This window comes from Alternaria arbusti (assembly GCF_024043155.1).
Source record: "Alternaria arbusti strain BMP 1465 chromosome Unknown scaffold_1, whole genome shotgun sequence".
Lineage (NCBI taxonomy): Eukaryota > Fungi > Ascomycota > Dothideomycetes > Pleosporales > Pleosporaceae > Alternaria > Alternaria arbusti.
The window spans coordinates 3,267,852-3,291,584 of NW_026249941.1; the positions used below are offsets into that span (position 1 = coordinate 3,267,852).

Consider the following 23,733-nt stretch of genomic DNA (forward strand, 5'->3'; position numbering starts at 1 on the left):
ATGCGGAGTGTTATCTGATGCTGGCTTTTGCATGGACAACATACTTGACCGATGAGATGGGTCGGAACATAAAGACAAGCCCCTCGGAGGAAGGTTGCTCTGGCCTGAAAGGTCCCTTGCCGTTCGATTCCTACGGCAGGTTTGGAACACTCTGCAATCATTCAACACTTCTTCACATCACCATGTCTCTCGCACTCTACGCTCTACTAACTGCCCTGGTAGCAGTAGCTGCCTACAGCCTCCGCAACGTCGGTCGCAGGCCCGCCAACTACCCTCCAGGCCCACCAACACTTCCCATCATAGGAAACCTGCATCTAATGCCGAAAGAAAAGCCGCATCTACAATTCCAAAAGTGGGCTGAAGAATACGGGCCCGTGTATTCGCTTATTCTCGGGACGAAGGTCATGGTCGTGTTATCGTCCGATCAGGCTGTGAAGGACTTGCTTGATAAACGGAGCGGGATATATTCGTCGCGTGCGGATATGTATCTTGGGCAGATTGTGAGCGGTGGGTGTCGTATGTTGCTTATGGTAAGCTTCTTCGCTACTTCCGATTGGGGGTTGGGCTGATTGCGGTAGCCGTACGGCGATACATGGCGCATGATTCGGAAGATTGTTCATGTCAACCTCAATATCAAGGCGGCGCGTACATATGTGCCATACCAAGAGCTGGAGAATAAAGCGATGCTCGTCGGCTTCCTGGAAAGTCCAGATCTCTTCATTGACCACATCCGCCGTTACACAAACTCTTTGACCACGCAGATGATCTTCGGGTTCCGCACCACAAGCATCGACGATCCCAAGTTGAAACAACTCTATTCCGTGAGTCAGAATGCGAGACCCCCTCATCTCTCTAACACCACCACAGGGCTTCGAGAAGTTTTCCGAACTCATGGGTGAGACTACAGCAAAACTAGTCGACCTCTTCCCAATCCTGCGCTCACTACCCGACTTCGCGCTTCCCCTACGAAAGTACGCAAAGGAATTGCACGAAAAAGAGAGTGAGCTATACGTCGGCCACTGGCTAAACGTAAAGAAAGCAATCAAAAACGGGACTGCCAAACCCTGCTTCTGCGTCGACCTAGTACGCGCGCAGGACGAGGAGAACTTCTCAGATGAGCTCGCAGGTTACGTGAGCGGCTCGTTGCTAGAGGCAGGATCAGACACCACATCCGCCACGCTCATCGGCTGTGCGTAAACCTACCCCCCATCACCCAAAGATGACCGCACTAACCCCCAAAGTCATCCAAGCCATGATCCTCTTCCCCACCGTCTCCGCCACCGCCCGCTCAGAACTCGACCATATCTGCGGCCCCCGCCTCCCCACCCTCTCAGACTTACCGCACCTCCCCTACATACGCGGCTGCGTCAAAGAAAGCATGCGCTGGATGCCCACCGCCATCCTCGGCGTCCCCCACGCCGTAATCCGGGATGACGAGTACATGGGGTACAAGATCCCCAAAGGCGCGGGTGTGTTGTGGAATGTTTGGGCCATCCATAACGACCCCGCTCGGCATGCTGATCCGCGGAGATTTGATCCACAAAGGTATTATGAGGATGGGCAGACGGCGGCGGAAGCGGCGAATAACGCTGATGCGGAGAAGCGGGATCATTTTCTTTTTGGGGCGGGGCGGAGGTTGTGTCAGGGTATGCATATTGCGGAGCGGTCGCTGTTTCTGGCTATTGCGCGGTTGCTTTGGGCGTTTGAGTTCCATCCCGCGAGTGATGGGGAGGGCGGTGTGCTTATGCCTGATGCAGATGATTTGACGGAGGGTATGTTGGTGCAGCCGCGTCCTTTTCAAGCGAGGATTGTGCCGAGGGATGGGGGGAGGGAGAGGGTTGTGAGGGAGGAGTGGGCGAAGATGGGGGGGTTGCTGGACGGGGAGGGGCAGTGGAGGGTTTTGCCTGAGGGATTGATCTGGAAGGCGTATGATAGTGCTGCGAAGACTGGGTGAGAGGCAGCGAGAAGGTTGCAGACCCAATGCTTCATCTGTTCTGCTTGAGTTGTGCATTCCAAGAACACTCTTGCTCCTTCGTCAATCTTCTCGCTTTTTCAGAAGTGCAATGACTACCTAGGTGAGCATTTAAGGCCCTGATCAATCCTATTTATCCCGTCGCTCTCGAGAGTCTCAAGCAAACCAGCATGTCAACTGTCCAAGCGACTTCCCGGGGCACGAAACGAAAGAGAGACGATGATACTAACAACGCATCGTCACCACCAGTCAAGAAACCAAAGCCGGCACGTTATCACTGCAAGATCTGCGACACCAATAGAATGAACAAATTCTTTCCAAAGTACAACCCTTCCGCTGAGTGCGACCATGAGATAAACACGTGTAAATCGTGTCTTCAGAAGCACGTGGATGTTCGGATCAAGGACGCTAACATCACAACTACGTCGGACGAGAAGAAGACATTGGGTATCGCGTGCCCGGAAGAGGGATGCTCAGCCATCATGAGGCCTATTAATATCGAAATCGCCACTACGCTAGCCATGTATGCGAGATTTGAAACTCTACAGCGAACGTACGAGGCCAATAGAACCGCTGGGTGGCGTTGGTGTCTGAATCCAAATTGCGACGCCGGACAAACACACGATAGTATCTCGAAAGAAGATTGGGAAAACACGAAAGAGAACATATGTACGTGTACCAAGTGCGGAGAACGCGCTTGTATACCTTGCAATCGGCCGTATCATAAAGGCGAGTCATGCGAAGCATACCAATACCGCATCAAGGACCGCGTCCAGGAGGAAGATAAGTCCCTAGAGGTTATCAAGGATCTGACTAGACCATGCCCTCATTGTAGTACGGACATAGAGAAGGACGGCGGCTGCGATAGCATGCTGTGTAAGTGGACGCATCCAAAATTCATCAATATCTGTTACTAATACAATTAGGTACGAACTGCGGAAAGTACTTTTCGTGGTGGCTCGCATCGAAGACCCGCTCTCTGTAGGGAGTGTTCTGTAGATCGGTATCTTTGGGTGCTTTCTGGGGCATGCTCGTCGTTCCAGAGCTTGTAGATTCAAAGACTGCATTATCTAGCTTCTCGTCATCCACATCATCTCTCAGGATGTCTATCAATCCAAGCCGTGTTCCCAAACTCCCCCGAAAACGGATACTGAAACACCTTATCCAGCGTCGAATACGGCTCATACTGCTTCTTGTCCATGACAATGCTAACATTGCTTGCCAGTCGCGCAGTCTCATTCCACCCAGGCCCGTAGTCCTTGTACTCCGCCATCGTGGTGTTGAAGTTCACCCTTGGATCCGTAGTACCCCACTTGATGTACCCGTTGGGCTGAATCGAATCATCAAGATAGCAATTTGCGAAGATGGAACGATGCTGGGCGTTCCATGGGCGGCCCAGTGCGCACTGGCCGGTTATGGAGAGGGAAGAATTGGCCTTCTTCACGTCGGAGTCGTGGATGTAGACGCCGTATTTGTTCACAAAGGTCGTGTTGGTACCCTTCCATGCTGTGATGCCGCCGCCACAGTTACGAAGGGAGACAAGACTGGACTGAATCCACGCGGTGCCGAAACCGTAGAAGAAGTCGGTTTGTCCTGCTATCTCGTTCTTATAGAAGTACGCGTTGCCTAATTTGCCGACGTACACGGTATCTTGGTAGGAGTAGAATCCGCAGTAGTAGAAGCCGGTGTTTGCGTAGCTCACTGAGACTGCCAGGGCTGGACCAGCGGAGTAGGGTGCATACAAGTTGCTGAAATCTATGTTGTATGCGCGAAAGTCGGTGTTTCCAAAAGGTGTACCTGCAGGTACGGGGTCGCCGGTAGGTCCTGTGCCAGTTTTACTCGAGTTGAAGGTTGGCGCAACGGTGAGGACGGAAGTATATGCATTGTCCAATGTTGATAGGCCAGCTCCAGTTGCATTGCGCCATATCACTTTGACAGTGTTCTTGCTCTGGTCGTTGGGCGCTTTGGTTTGACCAAAAAGGTAAACGGGACCGGGCCGAGTAACATTTACTTGCTCAGTATAGTTTCCAGGAAGGACCAGGATGTGATGAGGTGTTGTGTCATCCGGCAAGCTGAGTACTGCCGACTGAATTGTAGAGAAGTTGCGACCAGGGCCCACCAGAATCGTGTTTTGAGGGCAACCGTCCAGTGGCTTCTTAGTTGGATACTGGCACGCTTTGCGGTTGACAGTCGATATAGCAGCGCATGCCTCGAACAGGCCAAGGAGGAGTGTGGTCCAATGCATGGTGAAAGGCTGAAGTTTCCGCACGGCCCGAAAAAGGATGCGCGCCGTTTGGCAGACTGAGGCTTGGCCTGCACTTTATATCAACTCATCGTATCCGCACTCCTGGGGTTGGGATTCCCATGTGGCTCAAGACATCCGCAATGCCCGGTTACCGTTGTGCCCTGAGCACCATCATCAGCCGCAAGTGCGCCTTTAGTATCAATTATCCGTTCAAAGCCTCCAATCAGCATGCTTACCAGGTGTATCGAGCGCGGGGAGTATCCACCCAGAGAGATCCGGAGAACGTGGGGAAGATGGAGGAAATTATCCACCAATTAAGCCGATCACTAACAAGCCTCGGAGATGATCTCACATCACCATAAGAGCCGACAAACCGACGCGGAGAGCGAGCAACGAGCCATGGTCAAACGCCGTTAAGTAGGCATGTTCCGTGCTGTCTGTGAGGCTTTCGTGGCGTTGGTCAAGCTTCGGCACAGAGCTTACTGAAGCTTGTTTATGCGACGCAATGACGCGTAAGATCGTGGGCTAAAGACGACCTGAGATGAAACTGTGATGATATCTAGGATAGCAGAGATTAGTGCCTGCATGAATGTCGAAGCTGAGCTGCCTCGCAAGCGCTTCAAAGCGATGCGATGATGATTCTGTTCCAGCTAGGACACCGCTAGCAGGAGTCCAGCCAACGTTGTACCTAGGTAGTTGCGACGAAGACGTCCATCTGAAGTTTTTCAGTATCGAGGCCTCTGGTGCGTTACGGCATATATGGGATTTGAGCTAAGGTTGTAGAAGGAGCCAGCCGTCTGTGGTGTTGAAGAAGTGTAAGCTCGTGAGCCCCCTCTATTGCCGGCGCCAGCCCGGAAATTACGTCGCCGGGAGTTCCGAGGTTTGGCACCAGACACGCGGAGACATCCCCAGCTGCTTTCAACCCTCAACTCCACGTCAAGCTCTGTTCACTCTCATCAGCTAACTACCTGAAGCCCTCGCCGCGGCGCGCGCATTTAACCACGTGAACCAATTTCGTCATTCGAGCGACACCGCTCCCTAGAGACCTCGGGACTGTCCCTTTCGCGCCGCGAACACTCATGACAACGGTTCCTTACTCTACAAGACTCCCAAATCTTCATAAGACGGACATGAGGCGCCTTGAAGTGCATTACAAGGCATTCAGAATGCGCCAAGTACTTTGGTGGTAGGCTAATAATGCCCAGCGATCACGACATCGCCCTTGCCTTTTCTGCGCATCGTTGAGAGGATGTTCCAAGACATTCCAACCAGCGACATGCTTCACCTTCCTTTTCAGGGTTCTTGGGAGCGACCAGCTTTGGACACCACAAGCAACTCAAGCCTCGCAATGTTGCAGCGCTTGCTGATCGCGACATGGAAGGAGTGCATTCGCAATTTAATTCGCGTGGCATGCTACAACCATGTTATCGCGCCATTACAGACGGCTATATGACCCTACAAGATCCCGGCCACCGCGTAACCGTCTATCTTCTGCGCAAACCATTCGTAGCGATCGCTTCGGCTGTATTCTGATCACGAACTAGACGCGAGCTATTGGTACCACTGGTGCTCCTAGCAAAGCCCAAGTATGGCCGCGATCGCTGACGACGACGCAAAGGTCGCGCGTTACACCAACGATGAAACCTCGCCTTCCCCACCGGTCTACGAAGATGGCAGCGTACAGGAAGACAATGCCTATGTTTACGACGATTCCCAGAAGCTGGGCTACACGGCCACAGTCTTTGTCATCCTGAATAAGATGATCGGCACTGGTAGTACGTACTCTTCATGCTCATACGCTCGAATGGCTGCTTACTTGCTGCAGTCTTCTCGACTCCTTCTGGTATCTTTGCAGCAACAGGGTCGGTCGGCGTGTCACTCTTCCTGTGGATCATTGGCGGCATTCTCACATTCTGTGGGCTATCCGTGTTTCTGGAATTCGGTCTCGCAATCCCACGTTCAGGCGGCGAGAAGAACTATCTGGAGCGCGTCTACCGTCACCCTAAATACGTTGCGACATGCGTTCTTGCTGCGCAGATGTTGTTGCTCGGATTCTCTTCCGGTAACTCGCTCGCTTTCGGTCGCTACGTACTGTTCGCAGCTGGTTCGGAAGCACCCGATGGCTGGGCGGCGCGTGGCATAGCCGTTGCTTGTGTCACTTTCTCGGTTGTGCTCCATGCCACGTTACCGAAATGGGGCATACGCCTCTTCAGCATTCTCGGCGTGTTCAAGGTTTTCATCCTACTCTTCATCGTCTTCTCTGGCTTTGCTGCTTTGGCTGGTCATCTGAAGATCGAACAGCCGCACAACTTCGACAACGCCTTCGCGCTGGAAGTCGGTGATGGCTATGGTGGCGGCGGCGCCTATGCTTACTGCCAAGCTCTGTTGCGCATCATTTACTCCTACAAAGGCTGGGAAAATGCCAACTATGTGTTGGGCGAGATTCGGAACCCGAAGAAAACCCTGGCTTGGTCTGCACCCCTGGCAATCGGCGGAACTACCATCTTGTACGTCCTCGCGAACGTGGCTTACTTCGCTGCCATCCCCAAGTCCGATCTTGCGAAGAGTGAGGTAATTGTGGCTGGCCTGTTCTTCCGCAACGTTTTTGGTAATAGCGCTGGAGCGCGCAGTCTTCCCGCTTTTGTTGCCCTCAGCAATCTAGGCAACGTACTCGCCGTCAGTTTTGCCCATTCACGCCTCAACCAGGAGTTTGCAAAAGAGGGTCTACTTCCGTGGAGCAGATTCTGGGCGTCGAACAAGCCATTCAATTCGCCGGCGACAGCCTTGTTCTTGCATTGGCTGATTACAGTCATCGTACTGCTTGCGCCCCCTGCTGGTCCTGCGTACAACTTCATCACCGATCTGTACACCTACCCCGGCGCTTGGATCAACGGCTTCGTCACTGCCGGTCTCATTTACCTACACTACTCCAAGCGCGAACGTTGGGAGTCGCCATGGCACACCTATCTCCCCATTGCCGTTCTTTACCTGGCTGCAAACATTTTCCTCGCACTGGTCCCCTTCATTCCTCCGGATGGCGATTGGAACGCAGACGGCTACCCATATTACGTATTCCCGGTTGTTGGTGTCAGCGTTCTGCTACTAGGTGGATTCTACTGGCTTTGCTGGACGAAGATCTGGCCGAAGCTTGGAGGATATAAGATCGTCAGTGAACGTTATGAGGATGCGGAGGGTAATGAGCATGTGAAGTATGTGAAGGTATACACAAAGCACAATTGAGTAAGTTGGTCTTTGATGCATATCATGCCGGTGTACTTGGCCGTAGTGGTGGCGCACTCTATAGAGATAATTACAGCGGTGCACACATCTGTGCAAACTTGCTTTTATTATAGGTATGACATCCTTTTCGGTACAGTGGTGTGTCGGAGTCTTACCAGGTATACTCAAACACTTTTCGATGTTTCTAAGAAGATCACGGGTATAAAGGCCTATAAGAAGCCGATGCTGCCGAAAGTAGGTGTGCTTGATGCATTGCAGCGACAGCATTTTGCGGCGGTGCCAAGACATCTAGCGCACATGCGGGGGCCACTAACGCACAGATCTCGGAACGCGTGACGCGACAATGCCGCCAGCTCTCCACGATTGCCTCGCAGACATCAGCTTCGCATTTCGCCCTAAGCTAAACGACATGTCTGCACTGATGCCATTCTTCTCAAGCGAACATCATCGTCGCAATGCATCGATGGCACGAGTCGCGGTTCCCCTCGCGTGTAGTTCCGTCCGTTTCCGTGGCGCATCCTCGACGGGTAAAGGCTAGGCCTCCAACACGCCAAAGACCCCATCTCGCTCTATTTCGCTCTAACAGCTCAGGCAGCACGAAGTTGCCTGCGCTAGTGCATCAAAAACTTGGCCCTCTTGCGATTTGGTTACCAACCTCCATTCGTATAAAGCAATGAGGATAAACGCCCCGTTTCAGCGCAGCATCAACACGGAATTCATAAGATCACAACTTTCCACTCGCTCAAAGACAACAATGACTGGGACTTCTGGCAAACCCATGAACGAATATCCTGGATTCGGACTACCTCTTCGCAATTGGGAATGGAGCAACTACGGCTTCTATCCGATCGGTTCCCACCACAATGCCTATGGAAGCGAATCAGAGATCATCCCTGTGCGAGAGCTTGCCGTGATGGATGTTTTGGAAAAACTCACCGATAAGCCCGACTGGCATCAGAAGGTCTTTGATGATGAAATCGTTGCCAAGTGGCGTAATGAGGCCCTCGCCATTCCTGACCAACACTTTTGGCACCTGGCTACCGCTGCGAAGAGCCAGTATTGGACCCACGACGATGACCGGCTCGAGCTTCATGACGACAGGCAGTCTTGCATACTCGAGAATATCTTGGATGAAGGTACATTCGATACCGTACGTTACTATTGCTTTTAAATAGTCTTCATCACTAACGCTATGCAGTGTGTTCAAGAGCTTCGCAGCAAAGCCAAATATTTCGAACAATCGGGCATCATACCTTCTCTCGACGCAAGCGCTTCCGTAGCCAAGTCTGACACGCTCGTTACAAGCGAGCTACACGCCAAGCTTCGCCAAGCTTTTGACCAGCTCAAGTCGGACCACGCTGCATCTCCTGATTGGCATCCCAACTCGAATAGTATGGTGCAGGATCTGGTACACCCGTCTATGTACCCATTGGTATATGGGCGCAGTTCTGGCTTTCGTGAGGAGAAGGTTGGTGTGACGGACGCTGTAGAGCGCTGGGCTGGCAAGGGCGAGGTCGTCCCCCAGCAGGGGCTCGAAACGACTACAGCGCAAAACCGACATGATTATAGCGTTGGAGGCAGCAGCATCCCGCCGGAGTACTGGTCCAATCGATACCAATGGTTGCCGGCCAATGTGGCTTTTCAGGATGATGGGTCTGTCAAGTTTACCAGCTACATCAACAATCTTCACCCTACGAGATATCCCGGCATATATCGTACCATCGAAAAGCTGGTCGAAACATCCATACCCATGTGGGATCAGTGTTTGCGGTTTGCAGTCGGCTATCACAAGTTTGAAGGGGCCGGTCGTATGGAAACTCGCACCGGTAAACCCGAGAATCCTGAGTAAGTCAAAGTAATGTCTTCGAACTTTGCAGCTGCTAATGTCCCGTTGCGTAGTGACGAGAACGAAGAGAATTGGACGCCCAATAAAGAAGAGTGTGGTGATGTGGAAGCCAGCGAAGAAGACCTGGAGGAAGAAGGGTACGAGGATTACTACGACAACGATGAGGATCGCCAAGAAGAGTTGCTGGAGGCCAAGTGGAAGATCGTCCGCAAACCTCGTATCATGCCAATTCCCTTCAACGACGTATCCTACGCACCGCAACCAGGCAAGCGTCTTGCTGATAGATTTCGCGATACGGGACTTCAGGTCATTGTCAAGATGGCCTCGATTGAACTCACGCCCGAGAAGCCGGACTTTCCTGTGGGTGGATGGCACATCGAGGGGCAGATGAACGAAAACATCTGCGCAACTGCCCTGTACTACCTGGACAGTGATAACATCACTGACAACAGCCTCTCATTCCGCATGCAGACGTCTGCTTACCTACAGGATGACGAGGGTTTCGACGTTGGACAAGACTGTTATCACTGGATGGAGCACGTGTACGGCACTGGCTTTGGGTGTGGGAATTCGCCATGTTTGCAGAATTACGGGAACGTACAAACGCGTGAGGGTCGGCTGCTAGCTTTCTCCAATGTCTTGTAAGTCGGTCAAGATTCTGTTCGGACACTGCCTAGGGCTAACGTATGTTAGTCAACATCGTGTTTCTCCTTTCAGTCTCATCGACCCTACAAAGCCCGGCCATCGTCGCTTTATTGCACTTTGGCTTGTCGATCCGACGAAGCGCATCGTCTCTACGGCGAATATTCCGCCTCAACAAATGGACTGGTACGTCGACTCGCTACTTGGACCAAGCGACAAAACGCGCCAAGAAGCGTTGTCGAAGTTCCCCCCAGACCTCATCAATCTGCTAGCCGAGAAGGGACTCGCAAGTCCTTCTGTCACTACGGAAGGTCGACTGCCTGAAGAGCTCATGGCCTACGTGCGCGAATACTTCGAAGAAGCCAAGCACTCCCTTCCTATGGGTTTTCAAGAGGCAAGTGAGCATCGCAAAAAGCTTATGCAGGAAAGGGGCGCGTTTGTCCAGACCGCAGAGAAAGGATGGCAGAGGGCGACTTACAGCTTCTGTGAGCATTAAGCCGCTCGCAGAACTTGATGAGAACTTGGTTGTTGGCAACTTGCGAGTGGAACGAAGCAGAATGACGATGTAAAGTATCAGCCCTGGAGTTGCAGACTGGTGTATTACCGATCACATTTGTAGTCCGCTGATACAGAATTACTACTACCCATAGCTTCCCTGCCTAACGCCTCTTGGAACGACAACTTTGCGAGAACCTTCCACGTCGCAACAACATCTGTTCAACGTCGCTTCGACGCTTCACTGCTAGGCGCCATGCTCCGAAGTGTCAAAGGCACCTTGCCTTCCGTGTCATTCCAATGCAGCTCATACAGGCCGTTCTCAGCCTTCATGCCGTAGAATGACGTGGCAACCGTACCATCTTCACCATACAACATCACCGTTGAACCGTAGAAAGCGAAACCCGATGTTTGTGTCGTGGTGTTGCCAGTGCCGTTGTTGGATGGGAGAAAGCCCACGCGCCTGTCGACCGATGATGAGGAAGGAATGAAGAGAGCTGTGTTTGACCAGGTGGGTCCACCGGTAGCGGTGGTAGCGTTGGGGTTTCCAATGAAGTGTTTGTTGGCATCGATTGTAACTATGTCTATTAGTTGGGATGAACTTGGGTACGCGATGGCTCGAAAAAGCCGAACTTACAGGTTACGACAGCAGCATCGGTACTGTTGGAAAGAGCAGGCTCTCCGAGGTATGCAAGACCATCGGCATAGAAGAGTGGCAAGCCACCAATGTCTTCACTGTATGCATACAGCTGGAAAGGCGTAGAAGCGACATCACGCTTGCGGGCGCCCAACACTGCGAGCGGGAGCAGAGCCAGCAGTGCGCTGCGCATGGCGATATGCATGATGAAGGAGTGTACGTTGAAGAATATTTTAAAGAGCGTCAGAGATGCAGCAAGAATGTGAAGAGTGGTGGCAACAGCTAACAATCAGCAGTGCCAATGTCCTTATTACGCTCGATACATCGGCCGAGTCAGTCTCTATCTCTGCAGTCCCCTGAGCGACTCAGATGCACTACGACGTCTCCATGTATACTCATGACGCCTCGAGTGAAAACCATATCTCTTGGTATACTACATTGGGAGGCCTCCGAAGGGCTCTAGGGTTACGAAGACCCGCCCTCGTACAGTGCGAACTGCGCTATCGAGGGTTGCATGCTGCCTGACTTCACTTGTTTCAATATTGAGGCGGAACGTCGCCTCAGCCACTCAAAGCACAGATGTGATACGTAGTGTGAGTCGGAGCGGGTCTTATTTTTGGCACTGCCAAGCTCAGGCTAAAGAATGCTTGTCGTCCCCACTGTCGCGTATCTCTCTAGGTACCGATCGAACCGTTCAAACGCAGATTCTACCCGTTTTTCAGTGGATATTCGAAGAGTTTGTCCATTCGACTTCATGTACCTCACTCCACTGAGTACCTGGCACAACCCAGCGACAACGGCGCGCCGACCTGTCATCATGGACGGCCCTTCCGCGGCGCTTCCTTCCTCCGATTCCGAGTCAGCAAATTCCGACAATGCGCGAAGATTTCTCAACAATCGATAATGCCATGGGCAGATGCGGCGGAATGGCACCGATCGAGTGGGGGCTCACCTGATGCACCGGTAGACTTTGCGCATACTACTCAGTAACCCCACGGCCGTTTTTAGATGCACAATACCACTAGCAGATCACCGAGCAGCCGGCCTACCTACGCCAAGCGATGCCCTAAGGGGCGTCTGAAGTTTGGAGTAGGGATCAGGGTAGTCTTGACCCACGATAAACAATGAGACTATCTACGGAGCATCACGAAAGAAGAATACGAGCGAAAGTTTCGATTTTATCATGACGTCCTTGAGTCGTTGTAAACTGCACAGGTTGTGCCCCTAATAGATTCCTCGGATAAGACAGGCCATGAAGGTAGGATGCAAGGACGATATAAAGGCCGTAATAGAGTTGTGTTGTTGAGAACCATCAGCTTGTCTTTACGTTCGTTTGACTGAGCTCAGATCACTCTTTGGGAGCTTCTTTCTAGAGTCTTTCGTCTTTCGTTGATCATTGCGCGTTGTCTCTACATATCATCTTTCTTCCAGTGTCAAAAACCTTTTAGGCATTTACATCATGTTGTTACGAGGCGCTTTCGGTCTTGCAGCCTTGACTGGCTTTGCGGCCTCTTCGCCTTTCGTTTCGAATTTGAGTAAGTTGCATCTCATCCCCATGCAGAGGCACGTTGGCTAAACCATTTCCAGTGCCAAGAAGAGCATGCGATGGCAACACTGCTTCCACACGCTCGGAGTGGTGTGATCACTCCGTCGATACCGACGCGTCCATCGAGATTCCAGACACTGGCGTGACCCGCGAGTACTGGCTCGAACTCACCGATGTTGTTGTAGCGCCTGATGGCGTATCTCGGACAGCGATGGCCATCAATGGCTCTATACCAGGGCCAACGCTCATCGCAGACTGGGGCGACACAGTGGTTGTCCATGTCACCAATTCCCTTACGACATCCAACAACGGCACGAGCATACACTTTCATGGTCTTTGGCAGAAAAACACCAACGACCAGGACGGTGTGAGCTCCATTACCCAATGCCCAACAGCACCAGGCGAGTCGATGACTTACACCTGGAGAGCCACCCAGCACGGATCGACCTGGTATCATTCGCATTTTGCGCTGCAGGCTTGGCAGGGTGTCTTTGGCGGTATCGTCATCAATGGACCTGCGACGGCGAACTACGACGAGGACCTGGGCATGCTCTTCCTTAACGACTGGGATCACCAAACAGTTGATGAACTCTACCTCTCTGCCGAGATGGATGGCCCGCCAGTTCTAGACAATGGTCTGATCAACGGTACCAACACCTTTGGAGACGGCGGCCATCGTTACAACGTCTCCTTCGAAGCTGGAACTTCTTATCGTATCCGCCTCGTCAATGCCGCTGTCGACACCCACTGGAAGTTCATGATCGACAACCACACTATGACTGTCATTGCATCCGATCTTGTACCTATCGAACCTTATGAAGCTACCATTGTTAGCATCGGTATGGGTCAACGATACGACGTCATCGTAACAGCTGATCAGGGAGACGTGGCCGACAACTTCTGGATGCGCGCGATTCCGCAGTCCGCATGCTCCGAGAACGACAACGAAGACGACATTCGCGGTATAGTCTACTATGGTGGCTCGGCTGGAACGCCAAGCACTTCCGCATACGACTACGAAGACAGCTGCTCCGACGAGACCGAGAACCTTGTGCCGCACATCCCAAAGACCGTCGGAGCAACGTCGTCCACAGCCGATGAGCCTGTATCTGTCGGCCGCAACGACGAGAACGTGTTCAAATGGGCTCTCAACAGCACATCCATGGTTGTGTACTGGGACGACCCCACGCTTATGCAAGTCATGCGCAAAGAACGGACGTTCGAGGCCTCCAACGCCGTCTTCCACCTACCGCGCGAAAACGAGTTCGTGTACGTAGTCATCAGCACCAACATTGGAGTACCCCATCCCATTCATTTGCACGGCCACGACTTCTTCATCATCGCTCAGGGTACGGGAGAGTACACCGATGACGTTGCTCTCAAGCTAGATAACCCACCGCGCCGCGACACCGCGATGCTGCCAGCATCGGGCTACCTTGTCATCGCTTTCGAGACAGACAACCCCGGAGCGTGGTTGATGCACTGCCACATCGTACGTAGCCCTCTTCATTTGCACTTGTATCACTTTACTAACATTCGTACAGGGCTGGCACACATCCGAGGGCTTCGCCATGCAGTTCGTTGAGCAGTACGACAAGATCGCTGGAATAACCGACAAGGATGCATTGGAGAGCCAGTGCGATAGTTGGAAGGCTCATAGCGGGTCTGTTGGTATCCTGCAGGATGACTCTGGTGTATGAGGCGTAGAATCATTCTGTCACGTGATTACCCACGATTGCTTGGGCTCACCTTCCATGCGAGTCTAGCTTTTTGGCACTTCTAATACACACAAGATTCATCCAGTCTTCATTCCACCCTCTTGATGCACGCCCGCGCGTACCAGTGACGGCGTTCTTGACCTCCGTTTCGCTTCCATTCACCATCGCCTGCGCCATCATTTGATGCGAGGTCGGCCCCCGCTTAAACGCCGACACTGTGTCATGATCGCATGTAGCCAACTATCATGGGCTGGTGGCGTTTGCGCTCGTAGTTCTGTTTAATCTAATCGAAGCATTCGATCAACAGCCGAAAACGCATACCTGCAATATCGTGTGGCACAGCTCTCTAACATACGTCATCCGTTATTAGCCGAACTTCGTCGCCTTAGCCCCGCGCTGCCGTCTTACCAACATCCCCATCACCATGAATCGACTTTGAGTTCGTTAGCGACCCGCCGCAAAGCAGCATCTCTCGTGTCGCCTCTGGATCATTACGCGACGTCATCCTTCCCACATGCTGCCCCATCATGGCGAACTCCCCCAACAAGTACGTAGACATGCGTCCCAACTCTGGTCATCTCATGTTTCATAGTGCTTCCATTGACTATGCCTCTTTGTCAATTATTAAGATGCTGGGGCCGCTGTACTACCACTCAACTCCACTCATGCTGCATCACATTGCCGACGACATCATGGCCTCGTCTCGAGATCTGGCCCCTTCTATGAAGTGCTGCCTGCTGTGTCAAACATGACGGTGTCGCAACTTTCCGCCCCGATTATCGAAGCATCTACAGGCCGATCAAACAGCTCCATGGATATGTGCGCCTGCCACGGAACTGGCACAGTTGATGATCTCCGTAATGGCCTACCCGCACTCCAATGGAGCCTTGCATGGTTGAGAATTAAACCGGATGTAAACTCCATGGCATGCCATATGTGAATGGTTGCACGACAGGCGTTTCGGTTCAAGACAGTAGGCCCTGGTGAACTCACGCCGCTCAACAGCATGAGGGCGCTGGTTGCATCATTACGCCTACTCGGACCCAAAACCCGAGTCTCTGGGGCTGAAGGTCCCTCTGACATTGAGTATTAAGAGAAATGACAGTCTCCAGTATGGCTAAACTACATCTCCATTACTTGCACCAATTGTCCCACCTATACACACAAACCAGACTTCGCATCTTATCTTTTGCTTACTTCTTCGAACCAATTCTTGCATAATTACAAATGCGCATTCTTCATCTCAGCCTCCTGCTCTGCGTTGCGCAGGCATTCATCCCGACGTATCTAGCTGACGCTACAACTAGAGACGCTGAGAACAATGCTGCGCTTGAGCAAAGGGAAGACGTCTCTCCTGTCGAGCAACAACCCGGCATAGCCAAAGCTCCCGCACTGACCAGCGACCTCTTGTCGCGACATGAGCCGACGCATCACCGTAGCACTGCAGTTCATGGTAACGCAGATGAGGGTGCCAGCCATGATTCTCCACCAACCCGCGAAGAACACTCTATTTCCCGCCGAGACATCAAGGAATACATAGCTCTGGTAAAGAAAGATATCAACATCAAGACCTACCACGATTTCTTGAAGAGCAAGGTGGTGCCTGGTTCCTGGATGTATCAGATCGGACCGGACGACAAGATCCTCGGGTATGGAAGTCTCAACTTGACACAGGAGGCAAAGAAAGAGGTAGAGAATCACGAAGACACTTCCGGTATGATGGAAGAGCTTCCCGTGATATCTCTACGGGCTCTCCCGGCTGAGCAGTCACTCGATGCAGTGCACAAGCGGTCAGAGGCGATTGACAGAAGAGAAAAGCTCGTTTCCAGAGCTTTGACATGGAAGAAACAGGAAAACGCCGATGATGCTCTGCTGATGGATAGTCTGTATCCGTACGTATGATATATCTCCACATGTCTCATTAGCCAACTAAAAGTGTACGATCTAGGGGGGGTTCACTCAGCCAGGCCACCGATTTTGTGTATCCGGAGAATCCTGGCAGGGATGTATATGTATATTTGATAGACATGGGCGTCCAGATCAAAGTCAAGAATGTAAGTATATGAGCCCAAGTCTTTCACATCGTTAATAATGTCATCGCAGCGTGACGAGGAGTCAGAGTTCACGACAGATAACGACCTTGTACTCCAATCCAGCGCATCTATCGAAAACCACCAAAGTCCAGATTCGGATGACAATGTTGACAAGCCATCGCACGGGACTTATGTCGCGTCAAAAGCCGTGGGCAAGAAGTATGGGCTTGCAAAAGAGGTACGTTGTTGACGCTTTGTGACCTTATCAAGTCTTCTAGAGCCTATCCTTTGTCCGAGGAGCTTTCCTAGGCATGACCTTCTCTTTCATGGTCTTGAATGTCTATCTAGATATCTACTGTGTGTTTACAACGGCTCGCTGACATCCTGGTCACATCCTGCAGGCAAATCTTGTGTCATCAAAAATGTACCCCAAATCTGGCGACTGGGAGAACATCATGCATTTGATTCTGAGAGACATCAACAGTCACCCAGGCCGTGCTTCGCGGAGCGTGGTGACCACATCAATTGCCATCGGCTTGGGCGGAATCACACCTGAGGCAGCTAAGAACGACAAACAGATGCAAGAACTGTACGGAGATGATCTCCGCACACTATCCAAACTTGGGGTACCTTTTGTCGCATCCGCAGGCAACGCAGCCAAGCAGCCGAACCGAAAAGATGTTGATCAAATTCCAATGGTTCTTCACGATGACGACATCCCTCTCATCATCGTCGGCGGTTGCGACGATGAAGGTAATCGAGCCGACTTCTCGCAAGCCGGTCCACTTGTCAGTATCTATGCGCTGGGTGATCGAGTTGATTGCCAATCAAAGGTGGACGAGGAGCGAACAGTTGCAAGTGGCTCTTCGTTAGGTAAGCGATGTCTCCCAAGAGTGCGGCTGAGAAGCACTTGATATTGACCTGCGATTTCAATATAGCCGCACCTCAGGTCGCGGGCCTCATTGCTACATACCTGTCCTACTCGACCAAACCTTGGGACGACAGCAAGACTGGTGTGGAGCGCGTCAAAGCCATTCGTGATTATGTCACCAGTGAGCATTCGAGCTGGGTGAGGGCTTCTGGCAGCAACATTCGTGTGATCTGGAACGGGGCGACAAAAGCCGACCACGGGGACGATGACGATGACGATGACGATGACGATGAAAGCCCGAACGACTCGAGTCCAACTTCACCGAGCCCTGTGCCTTCGGCAACACCGTCACGCAAGAACAAAGCGCTTTCTATCATTTCCCAAAACTACATCGATGATATCTCGAACGAGAACACCTGGTTGTTCTTCAATAGCGATTACGGCGAGTCCTCCGAATGTCGTCTTGACACGCAAGCCATGAAAACTGTACCGGCAGACGGCAATGTCGATAACCCACCTTGGCCTGCTGGTACGTACGAGATGGGCAACCTCATCGACAGCAGTAGTTGCGACTATCTCAACGATGGAACCAATCCTGGATCTCTTTGGTGCCAAGATTGGGATGCACCACCTACAAAGCAAGGCGAACCCGCTTTGCCTAAGGACCGAGAGATCAAGTGCAAAGCAGAGGAGGTGAGATATAAGAGTGGAGCTGAGGGCTGTTCAGATTCCATGATGGGCATTTATCGTCATGCCGTCGTTACGTGTGACTGGTAGTCATCGCCAATGATACGGTAGAGGGGTGCTAAACAGCTTTTCTGGGTATTCATTCGCTGAATTGTTTGGTTCGGTCTTGTCCTTCACGGTACTCAATCGTCAGTCACGCTCGCTTTTGTTCACGATATCTATTAGCTTTATGTTCTTGCTGAATACAAAACGTACGTCGAAGCGTTGCTTGTGTGCCGATGAGCCCAGAAATTTCGAGATTAGCTTCCTATCCATATACACCTTTGGTATAAGGATGAAAAGCCGGCGCAAAGAAAACCATATTACACCGTCTGTAGAATCCACTCGGAATCTTCGTACGCGTGGCTGCTCCGTTCAACGCGGTGATGTGAGAAGGTGACGCGTGTGCACGGCTCTCAGAGCTGGATCCACAGAACGTCCGTGCAATTTCCATAGTAAACCCGTGGTATCTCCGCCCATCAATGCGACAACGATCATCATTCTTCAGTGAGATGTACGCCAGCATCCTCGATGATTGGGCAGCCACGGAGGTGGCTGTAAAGACGAACATCTGCGGGTCCGCGCTGCTTGATGAGCGAAAGCTTCGCGATATGCAGATGGCATACTCGATGCCGCGCAGTGACAGAAGATTAGGCCACCGACGATTGATATCATACCAGAAAGGTGTTCGAGATTCGCGAAGGAAAGATTGGCGAAAAGCCTGAAAACGCACTTGGCGGTTTGCGGCCTGAGGGGAAAAAATGGGGACAGCAACGTAGTTGAGTCATGCGGCTCACAACAAACCATCAGCGGTGGGTCATGAGAGCGAAAGGGGTCATTGGGGAAAACTTTGTTCTTTTTTCTTTTTGCTGCTATGCCCAACTTCGAAGGATTCATGCAGGTCAGGTGCTATGTAGATCATCGAGATCAAACCCTCAAACTCGCTACGTTTTGCGCCAAGAAGTCATGGGTATCACCCCTAAAGTCATCGTCGAGGTAGCTGTTCTTATTCGCTCCAAAGTTGATCAGCCTCCTGCCCTCACTCCACTTCGGCCAGTCCATAAAAGTGTTGCCCTCATTGGGGTCCAAGTTGTAGACGAATGAGTAGTAGTAACCTCTAATAGTCTTCGCGGCATTGTTGGGCAAGATGCCATTGAAAACTTGCAGGATGTCGGAGCCATGGAATGTTCCTAGAATGGGTGTACCGAAATCGTATGTCGCGAGATAGGACCAGGATGGTACATCGGGTGCGACTTGACCGGTGACTTCCAAGAAGAGGCGACGCGTGAGGGTGAAGGTGACGTCGCCGAGAATAGCGGAGACGCGCTTGAATTGCGGGTAGAAGTTGTTGAGCAGGCCGGTGCGGAAGGGCGAGCCGTCCTCGGTGATAGTTTGGTAGCTGCCTACTAGCTGTTCGACTTGCGCTGGTGAAGCATTCTGGAAGAAGATGGTTGAGAGATAGGTCGTTACTTCTTTGGTCGTAGTTAAATTCGAAGTGAAGAGACCAAAGAGAGTACCCTCGTCTTCTTGGTCACCAACGATGAAAGGTACTTTGGCGTACTTTCCAGCTTTGACAAGGGCATCGGGAGAATCCGAGAGTGCCTTTCCATCAGGGCGAGGGAGGTAGGAAAGATTGACCGTGAAGTAGCCCAAGATACCCGGGACAGTATTGACGGCATTGAGGAACTTGGTGTACGGCACTGTGCGGAGACACGCCAAGGTATCGGCAGAGCTGGCACATCCAGCTGCTTCAACGACCTGCAAGTAGTTAGCATTGTGCTTAGCAGCAACGAGTAGGATTGAACACATACCCTGTCGTAAATAGCTTGACCTTTGGGGCAGTCAACGGGATCAGCTGGAACGATCGAACCCGAGTTCATGATGCCAGCTCTGAATAGCGGCTTGCCATTGTAGTTGTTGTCGCCGTCGTAGAGCATCATCTGATCCAACACGGAGATAGCACCTGCAGACTCTCCCCAGATTGTGACCTTCTCAGGATCTCCACCGAATGCGGCAATGTTGTCAGCAACCCATTGCAAGCCCAACCTCTGGTCCAGCAGCCCCAGATTGGCAGAGCCATCGGCTAATACCTCTTTCCCAGGCATGAAGCCAAATCCGCCCACGCGATAGTTGACCGCAACAAATACGATGGGCTTGCCTTGAGCGACTGATTCGGCTACAAGGCTTGTTCCATCGTACATTGCAGTAGATCCAAGTTCGAAACCGCCACCAAAGATCCAGAATAGTACCGGAAGTTTGTCGCCAGCTTTGGTACCAGCGGGGCGCTGTACGTTGATAGTAAGGCAGTCTTCTCCAGCATTTGTGACGGTCTGAAGAAGTGGTAGGTTTAGGATAGTGCCTAAGACGTTGGTGGGGATATTCCTCTCATCTATGCTGAAGAAGAACTGTGGGCATGCTTTTGGAATGCCGGTTCCGTCGACCTTTCCCAGGGAGGAAGTTATGGGCTGAGGTGGCTTTAGTCGTAGCTGATCGATCGGAGGCTGTGCGTATGGTATGCCTTTGAAGGACTCAACACCCAATACGTTGATGCCAGCAACCGTGGCTTGAGGCGAGGGAGCAACGACGGTAGGGTTTGCTCGTTTTTCCAGCGGTGCTGGGACTGCTAGAGCCAATGGAAGCAACGAAAGAAGGGTTGCCAGCTTCATAGTGAGTAGTTGTGCGTTCGACTCGTGGTTGTCGAATCAAATGAAGTTCTTGCTTCTAGTGAATGCTTCTACCATCGCTGTGCAACGCACGATACTTAACTCGCCCGGTGGAATAGATGTCACAAGCCAGAGACTACGCTTCACAACGAGCCTCGGACAATGTCGAAGTCTATTGCGTCCGGACGAAGAGCGATTTGGAAAGACTCAACGTAAGCTCAAAGGCCGCCGTGGCTGCAGATACACCCATGCTTCAATAGCATCCTCCCGGAATTTTGGGTTGCAGATCGCTCTCATTTTGATGGAAGTGGGGTCTGACAGCCTTGTGAGGTGACACGGTGCATGAAGAACATCGTGCGCTGACCTATCCGAACTCGCACTTCAGAGCGTCAGCCAGGGGGAAGAGCCACAATAGGCTTGGATCGTTGGTGGATAGCTTCCGGCGCGTATTGTCTAGGCAGCTGGTCATGAGGTGTCGGCGCATCTAGCGGACGAGTAGTAATCCAGAGTTTATGGTTTTGCGCCACATCAGTCTTTACACAAGCTGTCCTCGGAACGTTCTCTGTTTGCGCTTTCGACAAAACGCGACTGACCTGAGTGCACCGACTATGAGATGTGTAGTGGAGGGACGTGCAAGGTAGGATATCGACGCCAAGAGTGGCATTGACTGCCGGACCGCAAACGGATGCATTCTCCCGGTCTGTGGGTGGGTGTATCGACTGAATCGCCATCGTTGTTAACACGCTCGGGAACCAGCCATAAACCGTTGGCTTGTAATCTGATGACGGAGATGCTACCTTTCAAGGGGTAACTACTTCGCCCCGCGTGGACAAAATGCGGGGTATCGCGATGGGTCTCCCCACGATCTCGGCGAATCCATCGCTCGAGATATTGGTGTTCAGCGCCTTACTTGCGGGCAAGGCTGACGCCTCGGTAGTAGAAAGGCGCCACAAACTTACGCAAACTCAAATTGCATGTGAGAAGACTCTGAGAGGTTTCGAGAACTCAGCGCACCGCGCCAACGCCCGGGTGCACTCCGATGGCTGATGGGCGTGGAGCCGGTAACGGTAGTTGATGCTAGCGGAGCGTATTCATCCGTATCGAAAGCTTTGACAAATCTTGGAATGGAATTTACCGTGCATTCGGTAGGTACCTATGGGCGCGCTCGCTGAGCTCGTGTGATAAAGACAAAAAAGGCTGCTATGACGTGGCCATACGCCCCACAGACTCAGCACGATCGCATGGAAAGGAATGCAGGAAGAAGAGAAAGCCGTCAAATTTCTCAACAATGCGAGTCCGCATGTTGGGAGTCGCATCCGTGTACAAAGCTCAGATGCATCATGCGAGGCACGCGAGAGTACCTCAGATTTTCTTCCCAGCTTTGGAGGTCAGTGCGGGATTACTAAGCGTTATCTCCGACTCAATCGAGGCTTGGTCCCAATGCAACACTAATACTTCAATTTCTATCACGACTGTCGGATTTGCTATGAGCTTTCTGGACTTGCAATCAAAACGACATAAACAGCTCGGTACTCATTTTTAGTCGCACACAACACGTGGCCACCTGGGCAGCATCAAAACAGCCACTAGGACGGATCCCGACATTTTGGCCTCATCTTCGCCATCTCTAGCAACCCACTCATCTACAAGATGGCGGAGGCACAGGCCAACCTCGAACTGCTGCGATAGAGAAAACCTGCTTCCGATATCTGAGGTAGATATACGGTATTAAGAATGAGCGCTGCCACTGTCTTAGTTTGGTAGCTATCTGCTGAGGCGACACATGATACTTCGTTACGGACACAAACTGCTTGTTGGCTAACTTCTTGGCACATCTCTGGATATACTTTTGTGTCCATATCGAGATACATTCAAGGTTTGAGGTCGAACAAAGCGATGTAGTGGTCCCACGAGGGATGGTACACATAATCGACGCTTACATGCATCCGATATTACGCCGTGGTAGGTGTCACTGTGCGTGCTTACGTGCGTAAGTAATTTCCCGGTCGTCGGGGGCCTGAAGGATAGATTCAGTCATCCCTAGCGAATTTCTCCTGCGCGAATGTCTCGGCCGCATCATCTCCAATGCCGTATTTCAACATCGAGGTTGAGCCCATCCGCTACAACAGCCAATGTGTTAGTTTTACCGAGTGGGTCTCCTTATTCACTTTGTGTCTTGCCCCATTGATCGCGGTAAGTTCAACCTGGACTATGCTTCTGCATGAAGATGAAGTACTGATGGAACTCGTGCTTTAGCACATCGTATCCGGCACACCTACAATAACGTATCTGACGGATCGACGTCCTAGGTGGTACGATCGGCTGTGCAGCTACAACCCGACATCTATAATCTGGAGATACGCTGCGATAGCCGATCGGCGCATTCGCGCTGTCCAGTGGAGTCGTCATGATTTAGCAGCCACCAACGCGATATTCTGGACTTCGAACGGATGGAATGGCGGGGAAGAGATGGCTACGGCCTGTGCTCCGCACTGCTTACGTTTGCCAGAACACACCCACGTTGAAGTAGCCTCATTGACAAAGATGAAGACCGTTATCACAGCACTACAAGGCGTGTCGGCACTCTATTTACTCGTTGGTGCCATGTCCGGAGCCGCACTTCCCGGCGTCGCTATTGGATTCGGTATCGACGCCGTCTTCTTCCCGTTGGCTATTCTCGGTCTTTTACGATTATGCGCTGCTACGTGGCTAACAGAGGACTTTGTATACCAGCGAGGTGGCTTGCGGAACGTCACGACAATCGTGCAGACGCACCGGACTCTCTTGCCAAAGGACAGTGACATGGAACCCGATCAACAACCGACAGCATTGGAACCGCTCATAACAGCGCCATATGAAACAGCTGGATTCAAGTCGCCCACCGAATCCTGGAAAAGCTGTCTTTTTCGCATCTTCTTCCTTCTTCTCCTCGGAGGAGTTTGGACATTAGCACTCCTTATCTTCACACCAGTATTGGGAGACACGTTTTTCACCACAACAACTTTTCTGCTCGGATTGTTTTACTTCGTTTTTATCACCGTTTCCCTCGTATTGTACGCCTTCTACTTCATTCGCGGTCAAACGACGACTACGATTTTA

At 51.8% G+C, this 23,733-nt stretch overlaps 8 protein-coding genes across 8 annotated transcripts; 5 read left to right on the forward strand and 3 right to left on the reverse strand.

The window, feature by feature from the left end:
- Window positions 1-599: 599 nt before the first annotated feature.
- J4E86_001190 (uncharacterized protein) lies at window positions 600-1,954 on the forward strand (the record flags this gene model as incomplete). Its single annotated transcript, XM_051441760.1, has 3 exons — window positions 600-821; window positions 868-1,189; window positions 1,242-1,954. 3 exons carry the CDS (start codon window positions 600-602, stop codon window positions 1,952-1,954), a joined length of 1,257 nt encoding a protein of 418 aa, XP_051307931.1.
- Window positions 1,955-3,062: 1,108 nt separating this feature from the next.
- On the reverse strand, window positions 3,063-4,217 carry J4E86_001191 (uncharacterized protein; the record flags this gene model as incomplete). Its single annotated transcript, XM_051441761.1, has 1 exon — window positions 3,063-4,217. One exon carries the CDS (start codon window positions 4,215-4,217, stop codon window positions 3,063-3,065), a length of 1,155 nt encoding a protein of 384 aa, XP_051307932.1.
- Window positions 4,218-5,805: 1,588 nt separating this feature from the next.
- J4E86_001192 (uncharacterized protein) lies at window positions 5,806-7,457 on the forward strand (the record flags this gene model as incomplete). The annotated part of the gene is made up of 2 exons (XM_051441762.1): window positions 5,806-5,992; window positions 6,043-7,457. The coding sequence occupies 2 exons, from the start codon at window positions 5,806-5,808 to the stop codon at window positions 7,455-7,457; spliced, it is 1,602 nt and encodes a 533-aa protein (XP_051307933.1).
- A 754-nt stretch (window positions 7,458-8,211) lies between these two features.
- Window positions 8,212-10,441, forward strand: J4E86_001193 (uncharacterized protein; the record flags this gene model as incomplete). The annotated part of the gene is made up of 4 exons (XM_051441763.1): window positions 8,212-8,607; window positions 8,656-9,302; window positions 9,357-9,944; window positions 10,021-10,441. The coding sequence occupies 4 exons, from the start codon at window positions 8,212-8,214 to the stop codon at window positions 10,439-10,441; spliced, it is 2,052 nt and encodes a 683-aa protein (XP_051307934.1).
- Window positions 10,442-10,662: 221 nt separating this feature from the next.
- On the reverse strand, window positions 10,663-11,282 carry J4E86_001194 (uncharacterized protein; the record flags this gene model as incomplete). Its single annotated transcript, XM_051441764.1, has 2 exons — window positions 10,663-11,018; window positions 11,078-11,282. 2 exons carry the CDS (start codon window positions 11,280-11,282, stop codon window positions 10,663-10,665), a joined length of 561 nt encoding a protein of 186 aa, XP_051307935.1.
- Window positions 11,283-12,536: 1,254 nt separating this feature from the next.
- J4E86_001195 (uncharacterized protein) lies at window positions 12,537-14,323 on the forward strand (the record flags this gene model as incomplete). Its single annotated transcript, XM_051441765.1, has 3 exons — window positions 12,537-12,612; window positions 12,665-14,115; window positions 14,168-14,323. The coding sequence occupies 3 exons, from the start codon at window positions 12,537-12,539 to the stop codon at window positions 14,321-14,323; spliced, it is 1,683 nt and encodes a 560-aa protein (XP_051307936.1).
- A 545-nt stretch (window positions 14,324-14,868) lies between these two features.
- Window positions 14,869-18,022, forward strand: J4E86_001196 (uncharacterized protein; the record flags this gene model as incomplete). Its single annotated transcript, XM_051441766.1, has 6 exons — window positions 14,869-14,888; window positions 15,649-16,233; window positions 16,290-16,395; window positions 16,445-16,612; window positions 16,776-17,247; window positions 17,313-18,022. The coding sequence occupies 6 exons, from the start codon at window positions 14,869-14,871 to the stop codon at window positions 18,020-18,022; spliced, it is 2,061 nt and encodes a 686-aa protein (XP_051307937.1).
- Window positions 18,023-18,898: 876 nt separating this feature from the next.
- Window positions 18,899-20,637, reverse strand: J4E86_001197 (uncharacterized protein; the record flags this gene model as incomplete). Its single annotated transcript, XM_051441767.1, has 2 exons — window positions 18,899-19,729; window positions 19,783-20,637. The coding sequence occupies 2 exons, from the start codon at window positions 20,635-20,637 to the stop codon at window positions 18,899-18,901; spliced, it is 1,686 nt and encodes a 561-aa protein (XP_051307938.1).
- Between the last annotated feature and the right edge of the window lie 3,096 nt (window positions 20,638-23,733).